Source organism: Tenebrio molitor, chromosome 8, assembly GCF_963966145.1.
Source record: "Tenebrio molitor chromosome 8, icTenMoli1.1, whole genome shotgun sequence".
Taxonomy (NCBI): domain Eukaryota; kingdom Metazoa; phylum Arthropoda; class Insecta; order Coleoptera; family Tenebrionidae; genus Tenebrio; species Tenebrio molitor.
In genome coordinates this window covers 11,960,069-11,983,310 of record NC_091053.1, presented here as the reverse complement: position 1 = coordinate 11,983,310, position 23,242 = coordinate 11,960,069, and the positions used below count along the sequence as shown (strand labels likewise).

General features: G+C 35.3%; 1 protein-coding gene, 1 long non-coding RNA gene and 1 pseudogene across 2 annotated transcripts; 1 reads left to right on the top strand and 2 right to left on the bottom strand.

Moving 5' to 3' along the window:
* Positions 1–13,567: 13,567 nt before the first annotated feature.
* LOC138136894 (DNA repair protein complementing XP-A cells homolog) lies at positions 13,568–15,601 on the top strand. Its single transcript, XM_069056212.1, has 5 exons — positions 13,568–14,047; positions 14,102–14,207; positions 14,263–14,390; positions 14,441–14,603; positions 14,664–15,601. The coding sequence occupies exons 1-5, from the start codon at positions 13,923–13,925 to the stop codon at positions 14,934–14,936; spliced, it is 795 nt and encodes a 264-aa protein (XP_068912313.1). The 5' UTR covers positions 13,568–13,922; the 3' UTR covers positions 14,937–15,601.
* Positions 15,602–16,166: 565 nt separating this feature from the next.
* On the bottom strand, positions 16,167–16,945 carry LOC138137551 (3-hydroxy-3-methylglutaryl-coenzyme A reductase-like; annotated as a pseudogene).
* Positions 16,946–22,551: 5,606 nt separating this feature from the next.
* On the bottom strand, positions 22,552–23,237 carry LOC138136614 (uncharacterized). Its single transcript, XR_011161363.1, has 2 exons — positions 22,918–23,237; positions 22,552–22,873 (listed from the first exon to the last, which is right to left on the bottom strand). It is a non-coding gene; the product is annotated as an uncharacterized lncRNA (long non-coding RNA).
* Between the last annotated feature and the right edge of the window lie 5 nt (positions 23,238–23,242).

Here is a 23,242-nt window from a genome sequence, read left to right as displayed (position 1 = left end):
TTATGTCAAATTAAAATTTAAGTGTACGCTTTGACTTTTCTTCACCTGTCCTTCGTCGACGATTCGGCATCTCTCAAGGATCTCCACATCTTTGATTTTCATCAAGCTTTAATATCTTCCAAATTAAATCGGAGAGGAGGAAGTTCGGAAAAGTTCGCACTTGTTTATTAAATTATATTTTAGGAGCGTCTTACACATTCAATTTGGGCAAGAATTGGTTAATGAAAGTTTTTACGGAAAGGAAAGTTTTCAAATAATTCGCAAAGAAGTTTAAAATAATGTATCTTAATTTTGCAAGAAATGTGAGAGTTCGAGGTGAGTTGTAAACGAAATGAGTTGGAATGGGATCCCAGGAGTTCATAATTCACAAGCATTGCTCAAAGTGTACATTCTTGTGCATTTTCAAAGACAGAAAAAAGTATTTTGTTTATTTTCCCTGATGTATTTTTGTCTATATTTTTCTTTTCTTTAATTCTACAAAAGAAACGATTCTGGTACTTCTCCATAAATAATAATAATAATAATATTTTGAACTTACTACTCTCGTCAAAATTTCATAGCACTCTGCTTTGATTTTCATCTATTTTTATTCAAAATACTATATTTTAACCTTTTTCCGGATGTGAATCATAAAATAATTCTACCACCCTTGAGCAAGAAAAATTAATATTTTCCAAATATCCCACTAACCTAACCTCATGTCCACTTACACTCACGTATCGATCAAATTATTCAAGTTTGGGGTATGGGGTGGTTCACGCTCACGCCAACACGCTTTGGCGCCATCTTGCGGCGTTTCACGTAACATTTCGAAGGAGATCGCTGCAAACAACCTCTAAATCCTCGCCTCTTCCACATCGCGACCTGCTGTATAGGCCGCTAGCAAGATAGCTAGTGGTGCAACCTGGTGGGGGTTTGCTGGAAAAGCATTGGAATAGCCGCTTGAAACCGTTACATGATATTCTACTTATTCAAGAAATTTTGTACTGTTTTCTCAATTTCGTTGTAGGTGGTAAAATTGTATTGCATATATTGAGCGATTAAAGGGCATAATGGTTGGGTTTGAAAAGGTTGGGAAAAACTTTAACTGGAATAAAATTCATAAGCGATTTTTGTAAAAAAATCCCGAAACAGATCGATTTTTGTCTTGATCGATTTTGGCATATATGGTTTTGCATATCTGCTCCCAGAAGTTCTCAACCACCCCTAACTTTTTTTGTCAAACGTAAGGGTATGCCAAGTGACACCTCGTTTGAAAGCCCACTTCCCAAAGAATACAGGGCACTATTTGTTCCCTGAATATTTTCAAAGCCTACGTGCTAAAAAATATAAACCAATTTTATAACTATTTAATGCAACAAATGTTCAAAATGGGCACCATTTCTTTCTTGGCAAATTGCAAATCGATAGTAACATGCATCCCTTACGTTTTGTAACATTTCCGGTGTGATTTGCCTAATTTCATGCCTAAAACCGACCAGTATTGAGGACCTTAAGCAACGGATTAAGATAAATCCTAGTTTACCACTAGCAGGTAATACTTTAAGCAGGGTTGTATTGTACGTTTTGTATATTTGCATTGTACTGCCGTACAATGACATGCGCCGCTTCTCAACCTTTTCAAACCCAACCACTGTGACCGTTAATTGTTCATAATATGCAATATAAATTTACGACCTATAACCAAATTTTGAAAACTATATGTATTCGAGTGTTTTTGTAGTTTTGTGGTGGCCGTTATCACAGATACTCATTGTTTCGTTTATTAAAGTTTCGGTTTACGTTTGGAGATTGAGTGTATACTCTCCTAGCTCCAAAATTTTCATCTCTCTCACGAAATATTATTCTGGTCTAAAAGGTTTTGGACCCGGTACATTATTAAACTCAAACGTCCTTTCGCACATAAATAAATGACTTTTCTTCTTCTTCTTCTTCTTCAGACGAGTGTGGACAGTTGGAAGAATGCTTCTGCCAATAGTAATAGTACTGAGTGCTATACCGAGTGGAACAAAAGTATCAAATAATCGCTGTAACTTTTAAATTTGAAAAATTATGAAAAAATGTTTAATACAGGGAATGGCAGAACGGACGCCCCACCGAAGACTGGCAAATTCGTGGGATTACGCTGAAACGTAAATTAAAAACTATATTTTTTTTACTCTCAAAATAAGCGAGAAAAGACATTGCGAAATTGAACAATCAGACGAGAATACCATCGAGGACTTAATTGGTCGCTATGCAATCGAATATTATCGAACCGCGCGAAACTTTTTATAATCAAATGGTCCACTGCGTTTTTTGACAGATGTTTGTGTCATCTTGACAATTTAAACATTTTAATTTGTCATTGTGTTTTCTCAAGATCTGAAATCGTGTTGCAAAACTCTACCGAGATGTATTCAGCTGCCGATTATGTTGAGATGTGGATTATCTTTGAAGAATGCGGACGGAACGCTAGGGAGGCAGCAAGAATTTTCGGTATAGGCCCGTATTACCTGAGTTGTTTTAAGCCGATGGTACGATTGCGCCGAGGCGACCCAAGTGGTTGTTAATACCTGGGCACGATTGCGCCGCACCCCTGATTCTGTAAGCCCCTTAATAAAATACAGGTAATAGGTAATGGTGGGCCCCAACCCTCTACGGCCCCAACGATGTTTAAAAGCAATTATGAAAACCAAATAGTATAAAAGATTCTCAACAAACCATTTATTTACAAAAAAAAATATATACAACACCTTTTTCCGTGCTTCCACAATTACGGATTTTAAATTTTCGAAAATTACAAGAATCTTGCCACGTTCACTAAGCATGTTCTCCATTGTAGCGTTTATTCCAGCGATCACTTGAATATTGTTGGACGAAACTAATGATTTTAGTAAAACGCTGTCCGAATATTCCCAACTACCCCTACTTTATTTGCAAACAGGTACAGGTACCTTCCTAATTACCCTTCCCATTTTAAGGGATTAAATTTAGTACCGGCGCAATCGTACCTGTGGATTACAGGTAGTTTGAGAGACCCCGGATTATAGCAGGTCATATCGGCGCAATCGTCCCCTGCCCAGAATTTTCTCTGATCGTTTTCCTGACCGACCTTCTCCTGATCACAAAACAATTTTGAGAGTACCTACTTGCTAGGGCTCAAGAAACAGGGAAAGTTTTGCCGAATCGAAATGAAATTGGCGGAGGTGCACGAACCGCACGGACCTTGGCTAATGAAGAGGCAATACTGAATATCGTTGAAGAAGATGGAACTAGGAGTATAAGAGAAATTGCCCAAGAGGTAGATATCTCCAGCAGATCGGTACATCGCGTTTTGAATGAGAACATACTTCATCCTTTTCACTATACTCGGGTGCAACATCTCGAACCAGAAGATTACCCTGCTCGAAGAAATGTTTGTGTTTGGTTGCTTAATAAAGCGGCAGAAGATGAAAATTTTATTTCACGGATCTTGTTTTCGGACGAATCAAGTTTTGATCGGCAGGGATGTTTCAACCATCAAAATTTGCATGTCTGGTCGTACGATAATCCAAGGACTACTTATCCGCGTGCATTTCATCGTCGATTTTCCGTAAATTTGTAGTCAGGACTAGTGGAAGATTCAGTGGTAAGTCAAGATTGTAAAAAATAAAGAAAGCGTGTTTAGGTATTCTTTATTTTCAGATCGGACCTTTTGAATTCCCTATGCGTTTAACAGGAGCTGGGTACGCAAACTTTTTAAACATGGAACTGGCTCATTTACTTGAAAATATTCCATTGATTTTTCTCGTAAATCAGTGGTTCAAACATGACGGGGCACCACCCCATTTCAATCGCAATGTGCAAGGTATTTTGAATCGAATGTATCCTAATCGTTGGATTGGATGAGGTGGTCTACGCCACTGGCCTGCACGATCTCCGGAATTCAATCCTCTGGATTTTTTCTTATGGGGGGTACGTGAAAAACGTTGTTTATAACCGACCCATTCATAACGAGGAGGATCTTCGAAACAGATTACAAGAAGCTTTTGGAACAATTACACCTGAAATGGTCAGAGCCTCTAAATTAAACTTACTACGGCGTGCACAACTGTGTCTCGAAATAAATGGTGGACATTTTGAGCGTCTCGTTTAATTCTTTTTTCTTTGAGTTTTGTTTGTGTTTCGTTTTGTTATTATTTGCTTTCGTTCTATTAAACTCGCTTCTTGTTAGAACCACCATTTGTTGTTTGCTTTACGACTTCCGCCCAATAATAAATTTGTATTAATAGTTGCGGGCTATACGATGACAACTTTTATTAAATTTATTGACATTATTCTTAACCTACATTTTTTTGACAGTGCAATAATATGCTAAATTTGACAATAAAATACAGTCGACCAGATATTTTGAGTAGAATGATAATATTTTTGGAAACCAAGCAACGCCCTCATTCATTCTGTTCTCCCCTAGTTTTTCCGAGCTTGACTAACGGAATTGGTGGATTTGATATGCTTCTAAGTCGATTAAAAAAGCAGATAAGAAAAAAGAATCAGTCTTTCCAGTAATGTTATTGCTGTCGGCACAAGTCAGTTTCCTCTGGGGCGTGAGTTGTGCCACACCCTGTATAAAGATTGTTTGGTTTATTATATTGCATGACGTTCAACAAAAATTGTCAACATTTTTGATATTGCATTTTATTACTTAGTAAGTTAATTTTATCACCTTTGTATTTTTTTTTTAATTTGATTCTTTTTCCCCATAATGGCAAAACTGTATTTATGAATACAGAAAGATACGCTTGCTTGAAAATCACACAAAAAAGGTATGGGTGCCATTTAAAAAACCAAAGTTGGTTGCCATAGCAGCGAAACAAAAGAAGATAGGAACAAACTAGAAAGACCAGATGATACAGGATAATACACCAATCAACTTTTATATTAAACATTTTTTTTATAAATTGTCAAATTAAAAAGTTACAGCCAATATTTGATATGTACTTTTGTTCCACTCTGTATATTATTTTTTAAAGTCGCGTCCGCCACATTAAAAATTACCAGGACCTGCCTATTTTTAACTGGATTGTGGTGAATATGTATCCTCTTCAAGATAGTCCAGGTACCACAACATTGTCTTGGTGAGACTGTAAATTAACATGAACAGAGAAAAAAAATTCCAGGTGCTAAGAAAATGGGGTCTTGAGTACTACCCGTTAACGGAGGTGGAGGGAGCATTGTTCAAAAAAGTGGTTGCTACCGCGCTTTTCTGTAGACCTAATAAAAGGTCTCCGAATGAGCCGAACGAAACCGAAATAAACGTAGAAACTCATCTTTCCAGTGGCGTCCCTTTAACTTTTTTTTGTGCCCAGAAGATATGAAAGTAAGTTTTAAATAAAAAAAGGAAAAAAGAAAGTAAAACCATGTGGTCGCAGTTGATTCTGACCAGCATAAAACACAAAAGGAAGAGTCCAGTCTACTACTTGCTGAAGAAGCGGCTAGGTCTGTTGAGCAGCACCGGAACGAAATGGCAGACATGTCGGAAAATCTTAACACCAGCTTTACATTGCAACATCCGTCAAGGCTTCATTCAAACCTTCAACGAGAAAACAGAGTAACTGGTAGAAGTGTTAAAGTAGGAGTGTCACAACCCCGACACTGAGATTTCTCTAATAATTACTAATTTCGTCCTCCAGGTCAACGGAGGTGAAAGAGTTGTGCAACTATACCCTTGACTAGTCTGTTCACATTACGAGACTGCCATGGGGATGAAATTGGACTTTGTTTCGAGGAAAGAAGAAGCTTACAAGACAGCGTTTCATGCTTTAGCTGACGTAATAATTTTTCGAGTCTTTCGCCCTTACTTTTTCCGGATCTGGCTTTATACCTACTGGGTGATGAAAAAAAAGTGCCCACGACTGAAACTTAAATGTCCTTTTCTGTCGAAGGATTGTGAAAATCAACACAAAATTGGTGTAAACACATTCTTTTAAAAGTTAAACAGCTTTCCTAACAGTACAAATTGGCAATATTGCACTTTTTTCTTCTAAAAATATTATATTCACGTACTTCGCCGTATCTAAGAAACCAATACTGATAACAAATACGGTCACCTGCATAAAAATAAAGCTGTCATGTAAAAAGTAAATGTTTCAATTAAATCTTATAATAGCTGTTCGAAATTTCTCCCACCAACTTCAATGCACATTGCTGCTCTTCGAACCCTTTGAAGCATAGGGACATTTATGGTATTGCTGCGTTGATTCTTTCTGTTAATTCCTCTAAGTTAGCTATCGGCGTAGCATATACAAAATTTTGGAGGTGACCCCAGAGGAAGAAATCGCAGCGATTAAGGTCAGGTGACCAGGGGGACCAAGCAATCGCGCCACCTCTACCAATCCATCTATTTGGATAATTCTCGTCACATCAGTCCCATACTATCCTACCAAAATGTGGAAGGGCGCCATCCATTTGTAGCCACATTTGCCTCAAAATTGCAAGGGGCAAATCTTCAATCCTTGTATATTTCGTCCTGGCGCATTTTCAATTGCTTCCAAAATAGCTTCCTTCAAAGCTGGTGTTCGAACTTCACGAAGTCTTCAACGATTTACATAAAGAGGCACTATTTGGCCGTTTTCTCTTAATCGCTGCATCAATCTTCTTATTACCTTAGCATCGTTTCCTGAATGGTTTAGGGCCGGTACTAAAGTATTAATTAAGATCAAAACGCACTATCTTAAGATGTTAAGATCAACAAAGATTCAGTTTTATAGTAATAAATTCAAAGAATTCAGAAAGAAAGTGAAACAGAGTATTAATAAAGATTTTCGTGAATATATTTTGTCATTAAATAAGAATCTGATATCTCAGCCTGAAAAATTATGGTCATATATTAATAAAATAAAAGGACAAATAGTAGGATTCCTGACATTATGTTACAGAATGATTCGGTATTAGATTCACCACCTATATAATCTGTTTCAAAATCAAAAATCCACCAACACTGCATTCTACCTCGAAAATACAACTGACAACGTCGCCAACTTTTGTTTTTAGTGTGTCTGCAAGTGTCAGAAAAAAGTGGGGTTATGAAAGAAAACTGTTGGACAGTCGTTTTGGTCGTAGTTCATCGTGTTTTTTATTCTCATTTTATTATTTCACTCAAAAAGTATGATACGGTAGCTAAAACCTTTTTGTACATAATAATTATTTTGTGTTTGGTAAATAAACTCAACAGTTCCATGTCAAATTTTGGCGGGAGGTTGAGCCACCCCAAAAAAATTAAACTCTTTCTGGGGATTTCTTTTTTCTGCCAACATAATTCAACAGGTGGTGGATTTTTGATTTTGAAACAGATTATAGTTTATTTTTTTTAAGAACGAAGCGTTGCGGGAGATAGGGACTAAAATTGACAAATCAGATTACTCTATTTTGCACCACGTGACAAGCCTTATTTACATTGAACTATAATTACCAAATTATTTTTAAAAATATCTAATCTTTGACATTATTTTTGAAATATGTCATAATTTTTGCGCCACCGTCAAATTCTCGTGCACAAAGTTAAAGTGTCGTTTGTTGGTGCACGATTTCAGCATTTTGGTGTAGCATAATGGCAGAACAACAACCTGGTTCTGTTGTAAAAATAAAACGAGGGGAAAGCCAGTTAGTACAGAGTGTCTATAAAAGAACATATATCAAGAGTGCTGTGGACCTCGAATGTATTTGATTTTTGCCGCTTTGTCGCATATTGTGGTACCAGATAGAAAAACAGAGGTTATGTAACTTCATTAATGACAGGTTCTTTGATTTTTACAATAAAAGCAATTAAACTCCTTCGTGAGGTAGCAATCCATACTCCAACCTTTATAGGATGCCATCGGGTTTTTTTTTTCTAACAATTTTCTGACAATTGGAGAGTCTGAAGTGATAACTTTTTTTTTGAGTTTTCTTCCAATCGTTGGCGTAAATTTTCAACAATTTCGTCATTCACTGGCGGTCTTCCTACAGTTTTAACTTTTTCGATACTTCTAGTTGCCACAAATCTATCCACAATCCTTCTAACATATGGAATTAAATTTGCTTCCACATGTTATCATTTGAAAATTTTCTGAAAAATTCTTCCTTGCAAGCGTTTATTAGAATAAACCCACTCTCCATTCTGCAGGGTACCATTTCGGTAATACGACATCACAATGAAGGTGTTTTGCTCTAGCGAGAAAACCATTGTGGTTTACTGAAAAGATTGCTTATTACTTACTGTAAACGTACGAAAATAAATGTCGTACCTTCCTACTTCCTAACTTGTTTTTGGTATTCACAGTTCACACTTATGCGGAAAAACGTTTTAGTTTTGATAAAGACTGTTGAAGAAAATCACAAGCAAAACAACTAAGACGCCGACCTCACAATTGACGCTAATATTTAATTAACAATTTGACATTTGTCATTTGACATCTAATTTGCCGGCTTCAACGGCTTGACATAGTTCGGCCAAAAAAAATATAGAGCCGTACAATTCCACAGGACTCTTGATATATGTTCTTTTATAGACACTTTGTATAATCTATTCCATCTTTAAAAAAACGATAGGTTGCCATGCTTTAATTTTGTTAAATTGGCAGTACTGAGGAAAGTAGTAGTTATATTTCATTTCATTTTGGTTGTAAATCTTTTGTAACTAAATTTGAAGTGCTATGTTGCAAGATGATTCTAAAACTAAAAGTAAATAAAGTTATCAATAAATGTCATTTTGACGTTTTTCCAATTTATTTTAAATTAGGCAACACAAAGTATGCAGAATGCCAAAAGTTGTGTTTGTCGAGACAAAACATGGTGTGTTGAAGGGCTAGACACATTTTAAACGAGATAGGCCCGATCTAAGTAATGATGCAATTATTAACAGATTGATGGATATCTTCAATGTGAGAACGATGAATTTGTATTCGATGAAATCCTGAACTGTATAATATAGGTCGGAAGATCTGTTATACCGGGTGATCAAGAAGGACTGTTTAAGTTGGCAATACAATTAAGAAAATTTTTATTTATAACACTGTAACTGGATATGTTTTGTTGGTTTATTTGACAAATATCTGATATAGGTATAGCATTAACAACGACAAGCCACCAACAACCGGAAGTTACTCCTGTTATACGATTTAAAATACGATTCAGTGTTACCAACTTAAACAGTCCTTATTGATCACCCCGTATATTGCATAATTACAAAAAAGGGTCTGGAGGATACTACAGGGTGAGCAACAATAACTGATTCAGTTGGCAAAAAAAAAAATTACATAAAATGTTCAAGACTGTGAATTGTACCTATTTCGGTTTGTTTTATTGACATTATTGACAGCTGGTATACATTTCAAATTTAAAACTCTTGGTTTTTGTAATCGTTTATTAATAAAATGGTTTTCTTGTTGGAACATGACATAAAAGTCACCAAAAATCACCAGAATTTATTGCCAACTCAATCAGTACTTGTTGCTCACACGGTAGAACTACAAAAAGATTAAAATCAGAAAAGTGGAACCATTTTTTAAAAGAGATCTGAACGAAATTATTCGTGGGCTAAACATTAGAAGATGATTCGGAATCTAATGGTGAAGATAATTCTGAAGATGAAATAATGGAGGAGGTTAAAGTGTAGATGTCTTTTAAAAAATGTTATTCCATTTTGGAGAACTTATTCGTTTTCTGCTTGTTAAACTAAAGCAAGCGTTTTTGAAACTCATTCAACAACTAAAGCCTCCACCAGATGTTTACATTTTGATTTGTCTTTTTTTTCAATTGCTATTTTTAAGAAAAAATGTTGGGTTCTCTATTAATCTCATGTAATACAGTTTCAATCGATTCGCAAAAAAACGGAATATAAGTATGGCAACACTGTGCCTTCAAAATTTTCAAAATTCCTAACCAAACTTTTATTCAGATATACAGGATGAAATCTGTCAGAATGTCATGGCCAAGCATCGTTTTTTTAAAGTTGGAATACATTAGTGGTCAGAAAATAATGATACATAATATCTACGCGAAATTTAGAGAGCAGAATGAAGCGCTCTCCAAAACAGAAATGGTAAAAAGGGTGTATGAAGCAGCGGGAATTGATCTGACATTAGTTTGGCAAACCATTAAGCAAATGGAAGAAACTCATGCAGTGAAATCGCCACCAAGGAAAAGGAATCGCAAAGTACTTTTTGATGAAGGTCTGGCAGAGGTAGGTAACAGCCCAAAAGTGGCAAAATTGCATAGGTCATGCAGATACTTCGTCAAGAAGAGGACATGTCACATGTATCAATTAGATAATATTGCAGACGAAATGGAATTGGAATTCACCGTCAACACAGGCTCGAGTGACGAATCAGATGATCTTGAGTGGGAAGTAGAAACAGGAGATGATTCGACCGAGAACGATGTCCTTACTGTCCTTACGTAGGTAATTCAACTTGAGGGTGTATTTTTCCATTGAATAAGTTGTGGATTATTATCTTCCACCACTTCTAATGAATGCAAGTTTTCACTGCATTTGTAACAAAGGATTAGGTTGTTGATTGGTTTATTATGTATTCCAAAAGAAAATTTAAGAGTCCTTTTTATGTTCTTGTTTTATTTTCAAGTAAACGTAAGATTCGTCGAATGTTGTTCTTGTTCTTAATTGAATTTGTAGACAATAACTTATAATAAAATGCCAAAAAACAAATAACATTGAAATTTTATTCGTTTTTAAAATTACCCCTCTACTATAGGCAACCAATTTTACACAATTCTAAGAATTGTATTGTGTAAATGGGGCGGCCGATGCTTATGCCACCTATATCATATCGTTCTTAAAAAAAACACACTATAGTATTGTACTTAAATGTCTTTTCAAATCCTGATTCTGATCATGGTATCTCGGATCTTGATTACTCGACTTTAAGTAATAATTTAATTTTGAAAAACTTTTGTTGGCTGGGACACCTGAATATTAGGTTTTATTAATACAGGATATTTTACGAGTGATAATGTGCCCGACGGAATTAAAAATGCAACCCACAATACACTTTCGAATTTCCGAAAAAAGCTGGCTACCTACTGAAATTAAAATATTCAGCTTTTTTCGGAAATGACTAAACACAAACAAGAGATTATTTAATATGAATGCATGAACAAAAATTACCTCTGTATTATTTTCGACGTTTGTAATGTCACTTAAAGTGTTCATTATGCTAGATTCTTGAGCGCTTGAGCCACGCACTCACTTCACAAATTTAAAAGAATCAACAAAAAATCGCAACGGAACAGATCAAAACAGCAACACGATCAAAGTTAATAACTTTTAAAACCAGAGAAACGCAGAACAAAGCTCTAAATGTGAAAAATCGCAAATCTAAAATGTTTAAACTACTTGACAGCACTGACAATTTCAAAATTGAAATGTCATATAATTTATTTTCCCGGTTTCAGTACAGTAAGCCTTGGTTTACATTCACAAAAGTTGGATGGTAAGTGAGTCATAACTGTATTGTACAGTTATGCTGTAGGGTAATATTGCCATAGTGACAATAGTGACATGTCAACAACATTCAACAAATGAAGACAATATCTAACTTTATTCATTATTAATTCAAACAGACGGAAATAAAAACAACAATAATTACTTAAATAGACGCAACTCTGCCATAGTAAAAATGAACTGCACTTCGTAGCATCGGGCATCGGGTAGTACTTCCATAATGATAGGCTTCATTTTTTCGACTCTATAAACAAAAAGATAAATACGCTACGGAACTAACACTATGAGCACTTACCAGTCCATGAAAATACGCCAACATCACTTTCATTTACAATTGTAACCTTATTTAGATCCTGCCGTTGTTTGAATGTCTCTATGATTTCAGATAAGTACCTGTCTTTTGATTTTTCCGGTATTAAGCTATTTAAAGCTTGTTCTGCTTCATTTACGATGTTTTCCGGTAAAACACTATCATTCAAACTCATTTTGCGAAATGTGTGTTTGTATAAACCACCAAATGTAACTATGACACCTGAACATATCATGCAAACGCGATCAACTCAATTTATTTTAAAACAAGTTTTTGGATTTAATTGTTTTAAATTCTCTTCGGCTTATTCTGAAACCGGTAAACTATTGAACAAACCACGGATGTTATGAATCATAACAACGTTAGATATCTTAAAATCCTCGCTCTACGAGCTCGGATTTCAAACCGACATCTGCGGTGGTTATGATAGTCATAACATCGCTAGGTATGTTATCGTAATTAACGTTATAAGTCCGGGAACTCATAGTTTACAGTACGAGTTAGACGTTTAAGGACGAGGCGACGAAGGAGCCGAGTCTTGAAACTCGAAACGAGTACTGTAAAAAGAGTTCACGGACGAATGTCGTTATGTATTTTATTTCATCCTGCCTCAAATTTCGTTTGAAAGAAACATTGAAATTAATTTCAAAATAATTCAACAAAAGCTCCAAATCTAGTCACATTTTTGGAACATGATTAGCAACGGCTGTTTGGTAATTGTTTATTTTGTTGAATTAATTTTGTGCGTCAAAATGACTTCTAAAGCAAATCCTCCAAAAATTGTAAGAAAATCTGCAGAAGCCTGTGCTGTATTAATACCTAGCAAGTCTGGTGAAAGGTATCAAAAATTTTTCAGCCATTTTTGTAAATGGAAATCAGAAAATAATGTGAAGAAAATTACGGAAGAGGTTATACTGGCTGGCCTATTTTTTTAGATTTGGTTTAAATGGTTGTATTATTTTATTTGTGAACTAACGTTTTTAGTCTGCACTTAGCATCATCTTTGTGGCCGAGATAGTTAAATTGTTAATTTGTATTTAGACGTAGTTTTGAATAAAACATTTCTTAAACCTGAATAATTGTTATTGCGATTGTTACTTTTGTGTTTCCAATAGCAACACTTAACCGGCGTCCGGCCGTTTTTTGAGTTTTCCCGGATTCAAACTGATGACGTAATAGTAATTTACGTTATAAGTCCGGTAGGTTACTTGTAACAGTACGAGGTAGACATTATGGACGAGGCGACGTTAGGAGCCGAGTCTAGAATGTCTAAACGAGTACCTGTTACACGTACTACCGGATGTATATCGTAATGTATTTTATTTCATACTGGAAGTCTCTTGTGCATCATCATTTTATTTCAAAAATTAAAAAATCACATTATGTTGTGAAAATAGCATCACCTTTTTTCCTGTGGCAACGGCCGTTGATATTGTTTTTCTAGATCGAATATTTTTTTACTTTTTCACTTTTCAATGTCAGATTTGATGTATAAAAGGAAAACAGTCCGGTAAGTGTTGCTAAGTGACACTTTCCAGCTCTGATACTGTTATAACTCACCTACCGGACTCAAATTGATGATGCAATCGAGCATCTACCGGACAGTATGAAATAAAGTATTGAAATTTGACACAGGATGAAATAAATAGCTATTTCGCATGGGTTTCATAACAACTCTTGAATTTGTACATAGTTCATCTTTTTTCCTTTTCTCTCTTTACTTTTATCTTTTGTTGTTTCCTTACATTTTAATTAGTTCAGTTCTTTATCTATTAGATCTTAGCATTTAATTTCATTGAAAGTGGTTGCACTCTACTATCGTGTCATTGGCGCGTTTTTCGATTCACGATTCGTCTGTTCAAAAACGACAATAAAACCCTCCCTCTCGGGGAGGCCCAAAGAAGAAAATAGTTCGTCTCAAAGAGTTCGTCGGTAACTACAAAACAAGTAACATCTCGAACACGAAGTGAGTTCCACTGCGTACGAGACACCAACAAAATTCAGACGTCCACCCCCAGCGGTAAGTCATTTTTGAATTTATTGAATCGCGAATCCCGTAACATAGCTCTTCGTTTAGGTAGGCTTATTATCAACAATCGGTTGATATAAGTGCCCTGGAGACGCACAACAATCGAAGTGAATTTTTACAAAATGTCAGAAACAGAAAAAATCGGCGAAGAATTACCTAAGTCTGTAATAAACCGGATAGAGCGGAACCGTCAGAAAGCATTAACCATCAGACAAAGTAAATTGGTTTCTCACCCTTACGCAAAAAGGTTGGTTACAATAATGAATTATAATTAATATGTAAGTGTTTATGTAATTATTAGTGCTGTCGTGTCTATCGACAAAACCACAATTAAAATAGGAGCAACCAAGTATAAAGACACTGGTGGCGGATTTTTACTAGAAGAAGAACCTGAGAAAGAATTTTCAGTAACATGTATTACAATTGATTAAAAATTGTGTATTTACGTCTAATTTTTTGTAGGATAATCTCGTCACACAGGAACCACCAGTCCTAGAGCCTGACCAACCAATTTGCAAAAAATGTAAAAAACCGTTTGCTGTCTCATGGCTTTTTGATAATTTTCTGTTTAAGTGTTGCAATTCGTGCAAGTAAATAATTTTTCTATTATCATGCCTATCCTCAGGCAAATTCTTTGCAGAGATCTTGAGGAACACAAACTCATAACAAAAACCGAAGCTCTGAACATGTATTTACTAAGGGACTACGATCTCGATAAGCGGGAGCCCCCTTTGAAGTACATCACACGCAAGAATCCTCATAACGTTAGATGGGGCGAGATGAAACTTTATTTGCAATTGCAGGTAAGCAAGCCCCACATTGCACTTTTCATCCTAGAGACAACGCACTCTTTTACATACTAGATCGAAGAGCGCGCTTTGGAGGTGTGGGGCAGTGAAGAACAAATCGAAGAAGAGCGCCAGCGTCGCCAAGAAAAGAAAGTCATCGCAAAAACGAAAAAATACAACAAGCATTTGAAAGAACTGAGAATGAGCATGCGAAGCGGTTTGTATGACAGGACGTCGGTTGCTGCGCACGTCCACGAATTTGGCCCCGAAACGTACAACAAAGAAGAAGACACCTACAGCCGCAACTGTTTGACTTGTTCGTATGCAGAAACATTTGAAAAGATGTGAAATTTTAAACGCATTTTTACATACAGAGTGTCCCAAAAATGGCGTACTAACGGTGCACTACGGTGTAGAAGAGATTACCGTAAACTTAACACGTCAATTATTTTGAAATATATCTAAAGTTTGTCTAAACATAAGTGAATTTTATGGTTTTAACATCTAAAGTACTTTATGAGGAATTTTAGGGTTGTTCACGACAAATCCATCACAACAGAATATTTAGCTACCCTGTCGTAAATTTTGCACCGCGTGCCTGTCTTTGTTAAACGAAAAGCTGCAGATTTGGTTATTCCCACTTTTACAACATCCCTCATAAAGTACTTTAGTTGTTAAAACCGTAAAATTCACTTATCTTTAGACAAACTTTATGAAATTGTCATGACAGCTACCTCTAATCGTACTGTCGCGAGCAATAAATTTTGATCGTCAATGTCATTTCAAAATTTGGTTAGATTGTCACAAATTTTAAAAAATTCCCTGCCTGATTATGCCCACGTCAACAAAGTGTCAAAAACTTGAGGAAAAAATGACAATTAATGTCATACAACATGATGATAGGTTATGATATTTACGACTGTTTTACAATGGAGTATTTTCGATTGCGTCAAAGAATGACCTTGACGATCAAAATTTATTGCTCGCGACTGTACATATTATCACAAAGAACACTCACTACCAATATTTAATCGTGCATAATAGAGAATTTAGAAGCTTTGGAAATCGAAAAAAATATTTTAAATCCACTACGGTAACATTTCAAGGTAATGATGTATAGGATTGATGTACGAATATGTCTTTGTTTACATTGTATTGCCGTTAATAATAATAATAAAAATAATCAATTTTTTGCCGGAAACATTTTTTCCATATTTTCTTCATGTACATTTAAGCATCCTCGATAAGGTAGTAAGTAGTTTGTACGCCAGTTTTGGGACAGCCTGTATACATGGTGTCAACAGTTTTTTTTCTTTTTACGTTTCGAAATAAAAGTCGCATTTCTTAAAAAAAAATAGGTAAACCTAGGTTAGAATCACTTTATTAGAAGTCCTTAAATGGAGAAACGAGATAGATGGTGTGACTAATGCCCGGTTTCTCGAACGGCGCAATAATTAACTGGCCGGTTAAATCAAGCGGTGCTGTAAAAACGCTAGAAAGTAACCAATCACATTACATGATTTTTGTATTTATCGGAGAGTTAACTGACCCGATAAAATTGTTTCCAGAAACCTAAATTGTTCACGTTTTGTGGTTGTGTGTGAGGTAACTCCTGACTAAATGTTCTAACATGAGCGCGGCCATTACGGAGAATTCTCCGGCCAGAACTGTCCGACAGACAATTCGAGCGAGCTGACTGGCGTTTTCGCCGGGGCAGTGAGCAGTGTGGAACTGTGGATTCGACCCTTTCACGTTCAACATCTCCAGACCCGACGATTGAACAGGAAGAACAGTTTCTACCACCCCCAACTGTTCCTATTTCTATAGACGGCATCGTACACAATACAATATGTACAAATCTTCACTGGTGTCGCCCCAGTGCTCCATCAAAGTCTTGCAGTTGCTGCTGCCGATGTACTAACCAGTCGCTATAAATATGGCGGTCACAATGGGCGTTGAAACTGCCTATGCTGCCGACAACAACAGACCCGATCATGTTCTTGAGTTGTTGACGTCGACGAGAGTGGAGGTGCTCGTTTCCAACACTTTCTGCACGATCTCTGAGGGGATGATCGCCTCGCACACCACCGACTTCCCCCTCCTCTCGATCCTGCAACCGTACCAGTCAGTCATACCGTTTCGCGCGATTCCTTTCCGACTGCACGTATTTCAACATTTCGGTCCCTTTAGACACCATGTTCATCCTCATGACGTCTCCTGTTTTTGCTTCGAATCAGACGAATAAATTGTTCCTTCTGTAAGATATTGGTTCTTGCCAAGATATATCAACACTCTGGCCAGTTGTAGACATTTGTTAACTGCACATTTTCTGGTGGTCCTGGTACTATGGCGGCCAAAAAATTTTGGCCGTCACTTTCTTGATAGTCACGTAAATAATAATAAACCTTTAGGAATCGTAACCCCACTTTCGATTCTTGTCAGTTTGGCAATCAATTTAAACTGTTTGAAGCTCAGAAATTCCAAAAATTCGACATGAATGAACAAAATTAGAACAATCGTAGATAGATAACCTGAGGTAAACGTTCTGTGTAGTAGAAATGACAAAATAATTTTGAGTTTTGAAATTTACCACCCAAAAAATAACGTTCATAATCAAGACGGTAATCATGATGACAATAAAGTACGGATTACAATTTTTTTTTTTTTTTTTTAAATTGACAGACAATGACGCCAAAATTTTTTGGCCGGCATAGTACTAAAAATTTTCATCAAGGAATGAAGTATAAATTTAACCACAATTTTTCTCAGCTAATGAAAAATTTGAAAGGCTAAAGTTAAAGTTCGACAACATGTCTTGTAAAACGAGTAGGTATAACATGCTATTTTTTCTATTTCAGATTTCAGTTTCATTAACTTAATATTTTAAATTATAAAATAATTATTATGTAGTGACTTTTAATGTAATTGTGTTGGTATTGATGAAGCAATGTTATTTCATTGACAATCGCATTCATGACTACAAGATTATTCTAAATTATTATAGTCCAAGTAGGCGTAAAAACTGAATATAAAATTTATGGTTGCCACTCTGTATAAAAACATCAAAGTGATGTGAATAAGTGAGTACCTACACACAGGAGTTAAATTCGGTGCAAAACAACTCAATATTAGAATTGGTTGCAAAACAACGCAACATTTTTGGATTCAATCGTTAATTTACAAAAAATAAATAAAATTCTCATCACCGCACTTTTCACCTAAAAAATGACAGTGACAGCGACAAAAATTGACAGTTCACATGAAAGCGGCAAAACTTTCATAACATGGGCATGGCCTGCTTCGACTACAATCATTTAGCATAACCCTGTACTACCTATCCAATGAGAAAGCTATATACGTTAACTTTCTAGATATCTTGGTTTATTCTTATAAGCAAGAATACATAAAATATTTCCGGAAAGAATTTTGACAACTCTAGTTGGAATAGCTATTTATGCACCAAGAGCGTTACAACGATGATTACGCCCGGAGAACGATGAATCCAGCTCGAGGGCTTTAGCCCGAGAGATGGGCATCGTTCGATGGGCGTAATCATTCGGTAACGCCGTGGTGCATACAAGATTTTATTTTTCACTATACGTGTTCTTAAAAAAAAAAAAAAATTGGCATCTTTGCAATTTTGAATTGATGAGGGCGTTATGAATTCATTACGCCCGCTTATTCTTATTAAGCCCTGTATTATTCCCCGGTTGTTATGGACATGTTTACCTATTTCGTATCCTAGGAGTTATCATACAATTATACTAAAGTGAAAAATAAAGAAAAATATTTCCAGTATGTATAACAAAAATAGCAAAATTTGTATTAGAATTACTACATTTTTATAAATAAAAGTTCAATCTGTTGAGGATTTAAAATTCTAGTCTTGATATGTATTTTCAAAAGACTAGATACATTTTTTGTCCTTCACTGATGGTGAATGTATTCATGCGATTTTCTTGCCGAATATCCTTCTACATAGATTCATATCCTGAAACTTTTATTTTCGTGCATTGCTGACAAAGCAGTTTCTTGACAGTTATGACTTCTTAACTTTTGTACATATTTGAATACAGGGTTCCATTTATGATTCATAACTGATAGGTGATTTGATTGACAGTATTTTCCTGAGTTACCTGTTAAATACCTACACATCTATTAAATTAGCTTGAAAATCGCAATCAAGACTTCTTCTCTTAAGAAGTTACTGCACTGGCAAAAAATATCATTATACAGGGTGTTACGGAATGGTCTCCCAAGAATTTCAGGGTGAGTTTGTGAGGGAAAATGTGGTCGAAAACCTTAATACCATTTTTTCCTAACATGACTGGTTTTCTTAAAAATAAAAATTTTAAATATGTAGTGCCCCACTGTTTGGGAGCTTTTGCACCATTTTATTGTTGTTATAATTAAATACCTACTAGTCAACATTTCGTAATGAAAGTCAATTGCTTAGCAATCAAAAACAACAATGCCTCATGTCAGATTTGATCGAGTAGGTATCTACTGTCACAATGACGTTTCGGTTTTAAATATTTCCCTTGGATAATAGATCATCAAAAACTACCAGGACTGCATTTTTTATTGACAAAATCAATAATTATATTCGAAATATTTATTTAGATTCACCACAACCTTGAGGTAAGTCCTCTTTTATTGCTGCAATGAACTGAAATTATTTGTGCAGCTTCATTTGTGATACCACATCTCGATCAACCTCTAAAGGGATTTGAAATCGAGCACTGACCCTAATAAGATTCGTTAATTTCTGTGTAACTTTATTTATTTGTATTTGTATTGAAAACATTCATAATAAATGCTTAAAATATCCTCCGTTTGCTATTACATAAGCATACCTTCGGACAGCAGCATTGGCATTTCCGCTACATTCCCCATACACAAAATGCATAAATCTGCATAGCTACTCCTCCATGGAATATTCTGGCGTTGTAAACTATTCTAATCTTTGCAGGCGACGGATAAAAGGTAGATCAAGTCAAAGTGTAGACTTTGAAAGTAGTAAATTTCAAATCGTTACCAAGCAATCATTTTTAAATCGAAACATACGGGCTGATCAAGAAGGACTGTTTAAGTTGGTAATGCTGAATTTTATTTTTAAATGGTACAACTGGAGTAACTTCCGGTTGTTGACGACTTCACACTGACAGCCGCATCAGTGACAACTCAAATTTGACATTTCAAATTAAATTAAACATGCTGGTGAATCGTTCGAGAGAAGAGTTAATTTATGTTTAGAGCAAAATGGGGAGCACTTCGACAATTTCCTTTAGTTAATTTTTAGATTATTATTCCGAATTCCAACTTTGATTTCTTTTTGCCGTTAATTTTTACTCTCATAACCTACCACTTTGTCGTTATTAATGCTACGTCAGATATCTGTCAAATAAACCCACAAAACATATCCGGTTGCAGTGTTGTAAATAGCCGAATAAAAAAATGTTTTTAATTGTATTGCCCTTGTCTTGTCCTTCTTGATCACCCGGTACAAGATTTTTTTGTGCACAAAGCAATGTTTCAGCAGTCCCAAAACAACAGGGAACAATTTTATTTTCAGAAAATGGTTCAATTTATCCAAAAGCAGTATAAAGGTTTTCGACCACATTTTCCTTGATAAACTCACCCTGAAATTCTTGGGAGACCATTCCCTAACATCCTGTATACCATGGCATACCTTAAAACTTCTCCTGGTTAATAAAATTGTATTACAACAGTACACAAACCCAATGGAAATTAAAATTAATAAAAAACAGATATAAATACCTGTAATATTTTGCATTCATCTACACATGTATTAGTCGTTCATGATTGTTTTAAACATGCAGCAGGCCAAGATATTTTTTTGTTAGATCGGCGTCAGGTCCTGTCATATAACGTTTCGTTTTTAAATATTCGCCTTGTTGTCAATTCCGTCATTACAGCCCTTTCACAATGACGTTAACGTTAGGTCGATATTAAAACGTTAATGTTAACGTTAGATCTAGTTACATGTATTTAAAGGCCCATACACAATGGCGTTAACGTTACCTCGATGTTAAAACGTTAATGTTAATGTTAGATCTAGAAATTCAAAATTACATGTATTTCATTGTGGACCGTTCACAACGACGTTATGATGAAAATGAATGTTGCATGATATTGTTAGCGTTAACGTTAGTTCTAGAAATGTTCTGGATTCTTAACGTTACATTCTAACATTAGCAAACGGAAATAATTTATAAAAAGTACTGAAATACATGTAATTAGATCTAACGTTAACATTAACGTTTTAACTTCGACGTAACGTTAACGCCATTGTGAAAGGGCTGTTAGTATTTTTTTTATCAATCAATTTGGATCTGTTCCGTTGCGATTTTTTGTTGATTTTTTTGAATTTGTGCAGTGAGTGCGTGCCACAAGAATCTACCATAATGAACACTTTAAGCGAAATTACAAACATCGATAATCATGCAGAGGTAATTTTTGTTCATGCATTAAATATTAATCTCTTGTTTGTGTTTAGCCATTTCCGAAAAAACATGGATATTTTAATTTCATTAGCCAGCTTTTTTCGGAAATTCGAAAATGTATTGTGGGTTGCATTTTTAATTCCGTCGGGCGCATCATCATTCGTGAAATACCCTGTATTAGTAAAGCCATTGTCTAAGTAGACAATGGTAAAGCCTAATATATTACTCCTACTATACTGAAGTTTTCTTTCGTCTTTCCTAAGTGCAAACATGCAGAATAATAATAAAACATCACGTGCAGGTAAACCTGCTCTTTCCATTTTTTTTAATTTCGCAGCGGGTCTGTTTGTTGTAGCGTTAAGTGAACATTTTTAGTAACATTTATGTCAAGCAATCTATGAGTGGACAGAGTATAAAGTCCATTCAAAAATAAAAAACCACCACCTGTTGCTTTAGGTTGGTAAAATTTAAAAAACCCTAGGTAGATATTTTTTCATACTATGTTGGTAACTATAAATTATGACATTTATTTGATTCAAAATAAAATTCAATTGCTTTGAATTCCGTTCATATTGTTTTATTAGCAGCACGTTTCATTGATTCTTATTATTTTTACTTAAACATGCCCAGAAAAACAAGACATTTAATAAACACTTAACCTCAAAATTACAATTCTCACCAAATTTTACACTAAACAACGTTGCCGATAGTAATTATCGAGGAAAATGCGACGTTGGTGGTTTTTTGATTTTTGAATCGACTTTAGGAGAAAATTCTCAAATTCTGACAGTGTCGAACAAAAAAATGTGAACGGATTTTGATAAATGTCACAACTTGTCAAAACGAAACGTCAAGCTAATTTGAAAGATTTAAACGATTTGGAGCTTTTAAGGGGCTCGTCGAACCAAAAAACGTTGTGTTCAACTCGTTCGTGTGTCAATTGGGCCTTTAAAACGCTCGTTTCACTCGCGTTTTAAAATGGCCCACACGTGCCAAAACAAGCCCAATTTACACACAAACTCGTCAAATAAACTACTATTTCTGGTTGGAACATGACATAAAAGTACCCAAAAGTCACCAGAATTTATTGCCAACTCAATCAGTACTTGTTGCTCACACGGTATAATGGTTATCGTTACTTAGGTGACTGTGTCCAACTTGATGCGACAGAATTTTATTTTTACATTTTGAAAAAGCGATTTCAGAAAAAATGTAATACATTACGCAGCATGAAAGTGTCTATGCGTGACTCGGAGGCTTGAAGAAGTACTCAGACGCTTCACATCCTCGTATTATTCAACACGCCTCCTCGTCTGCAAAGTATCACTTTCATGCCTCGTAATGTAATATACTATGTATTTATTAGTCTGTCCGTATCCTTTGAAATATTTCATTCCACATTTTTTTATTTTATGGTTATAATGTCATGGCTCACTTGATAGAAAGACTTTTGGATGGCTCAGTATGTATGTTTCATTTCAATTAAAGTTTTCAGCTATTGTTCTTAGTGGGTTCATTTATTAAAAAATGTAGCAAACTGGTAGCAACGTTCGGTTCAATTATAACCTAAAATAGATTTATTATGACAAATCACAACACTGCCAACTAAAATGTCAGATTTTCATAGATAGTCTGAATTTGAAACAATTGTGAATGGTACAATTATACCAATTATGTATTGTAATAACCTGGGAAGTATTTTAGGCCAGATAACTTGTCTTGTAACGGCGTTTGAATTTGTTATCTACACTAAACGCTCCATCCAGTAGTGTTAAAATGAAACCAAACCTTAACATTTTGCGTGCAAGCTGAGGTGGTCTGAAGAACAAAAATTAATTTCATCACTTCATCATATTGTTTACCTGTCACTTGAAAATATCTTCAATCAGCATTACATGATATCTTTGCTCGTCAATACGTAGGATTAATGTGTTTTAGTTTTGATAATTATGTTTGGTCAATGATATGTAACGGACCTAACATATGTGAGCGATTGTGAGGTTAAAAAACAATAAATGCAAATCAATACATCCAAATGACTAATGCGACTTTAAAATGGGTCACTGAATGAGACTCAAGCATTTTTTTGTATTACTTTAGTTTCATTTACCTGATACTAACGTATTTTTATTTAGCTTTATTTACAATAACAAACCACCTTCCATCTCGAAATGTCAACTTGTTCGG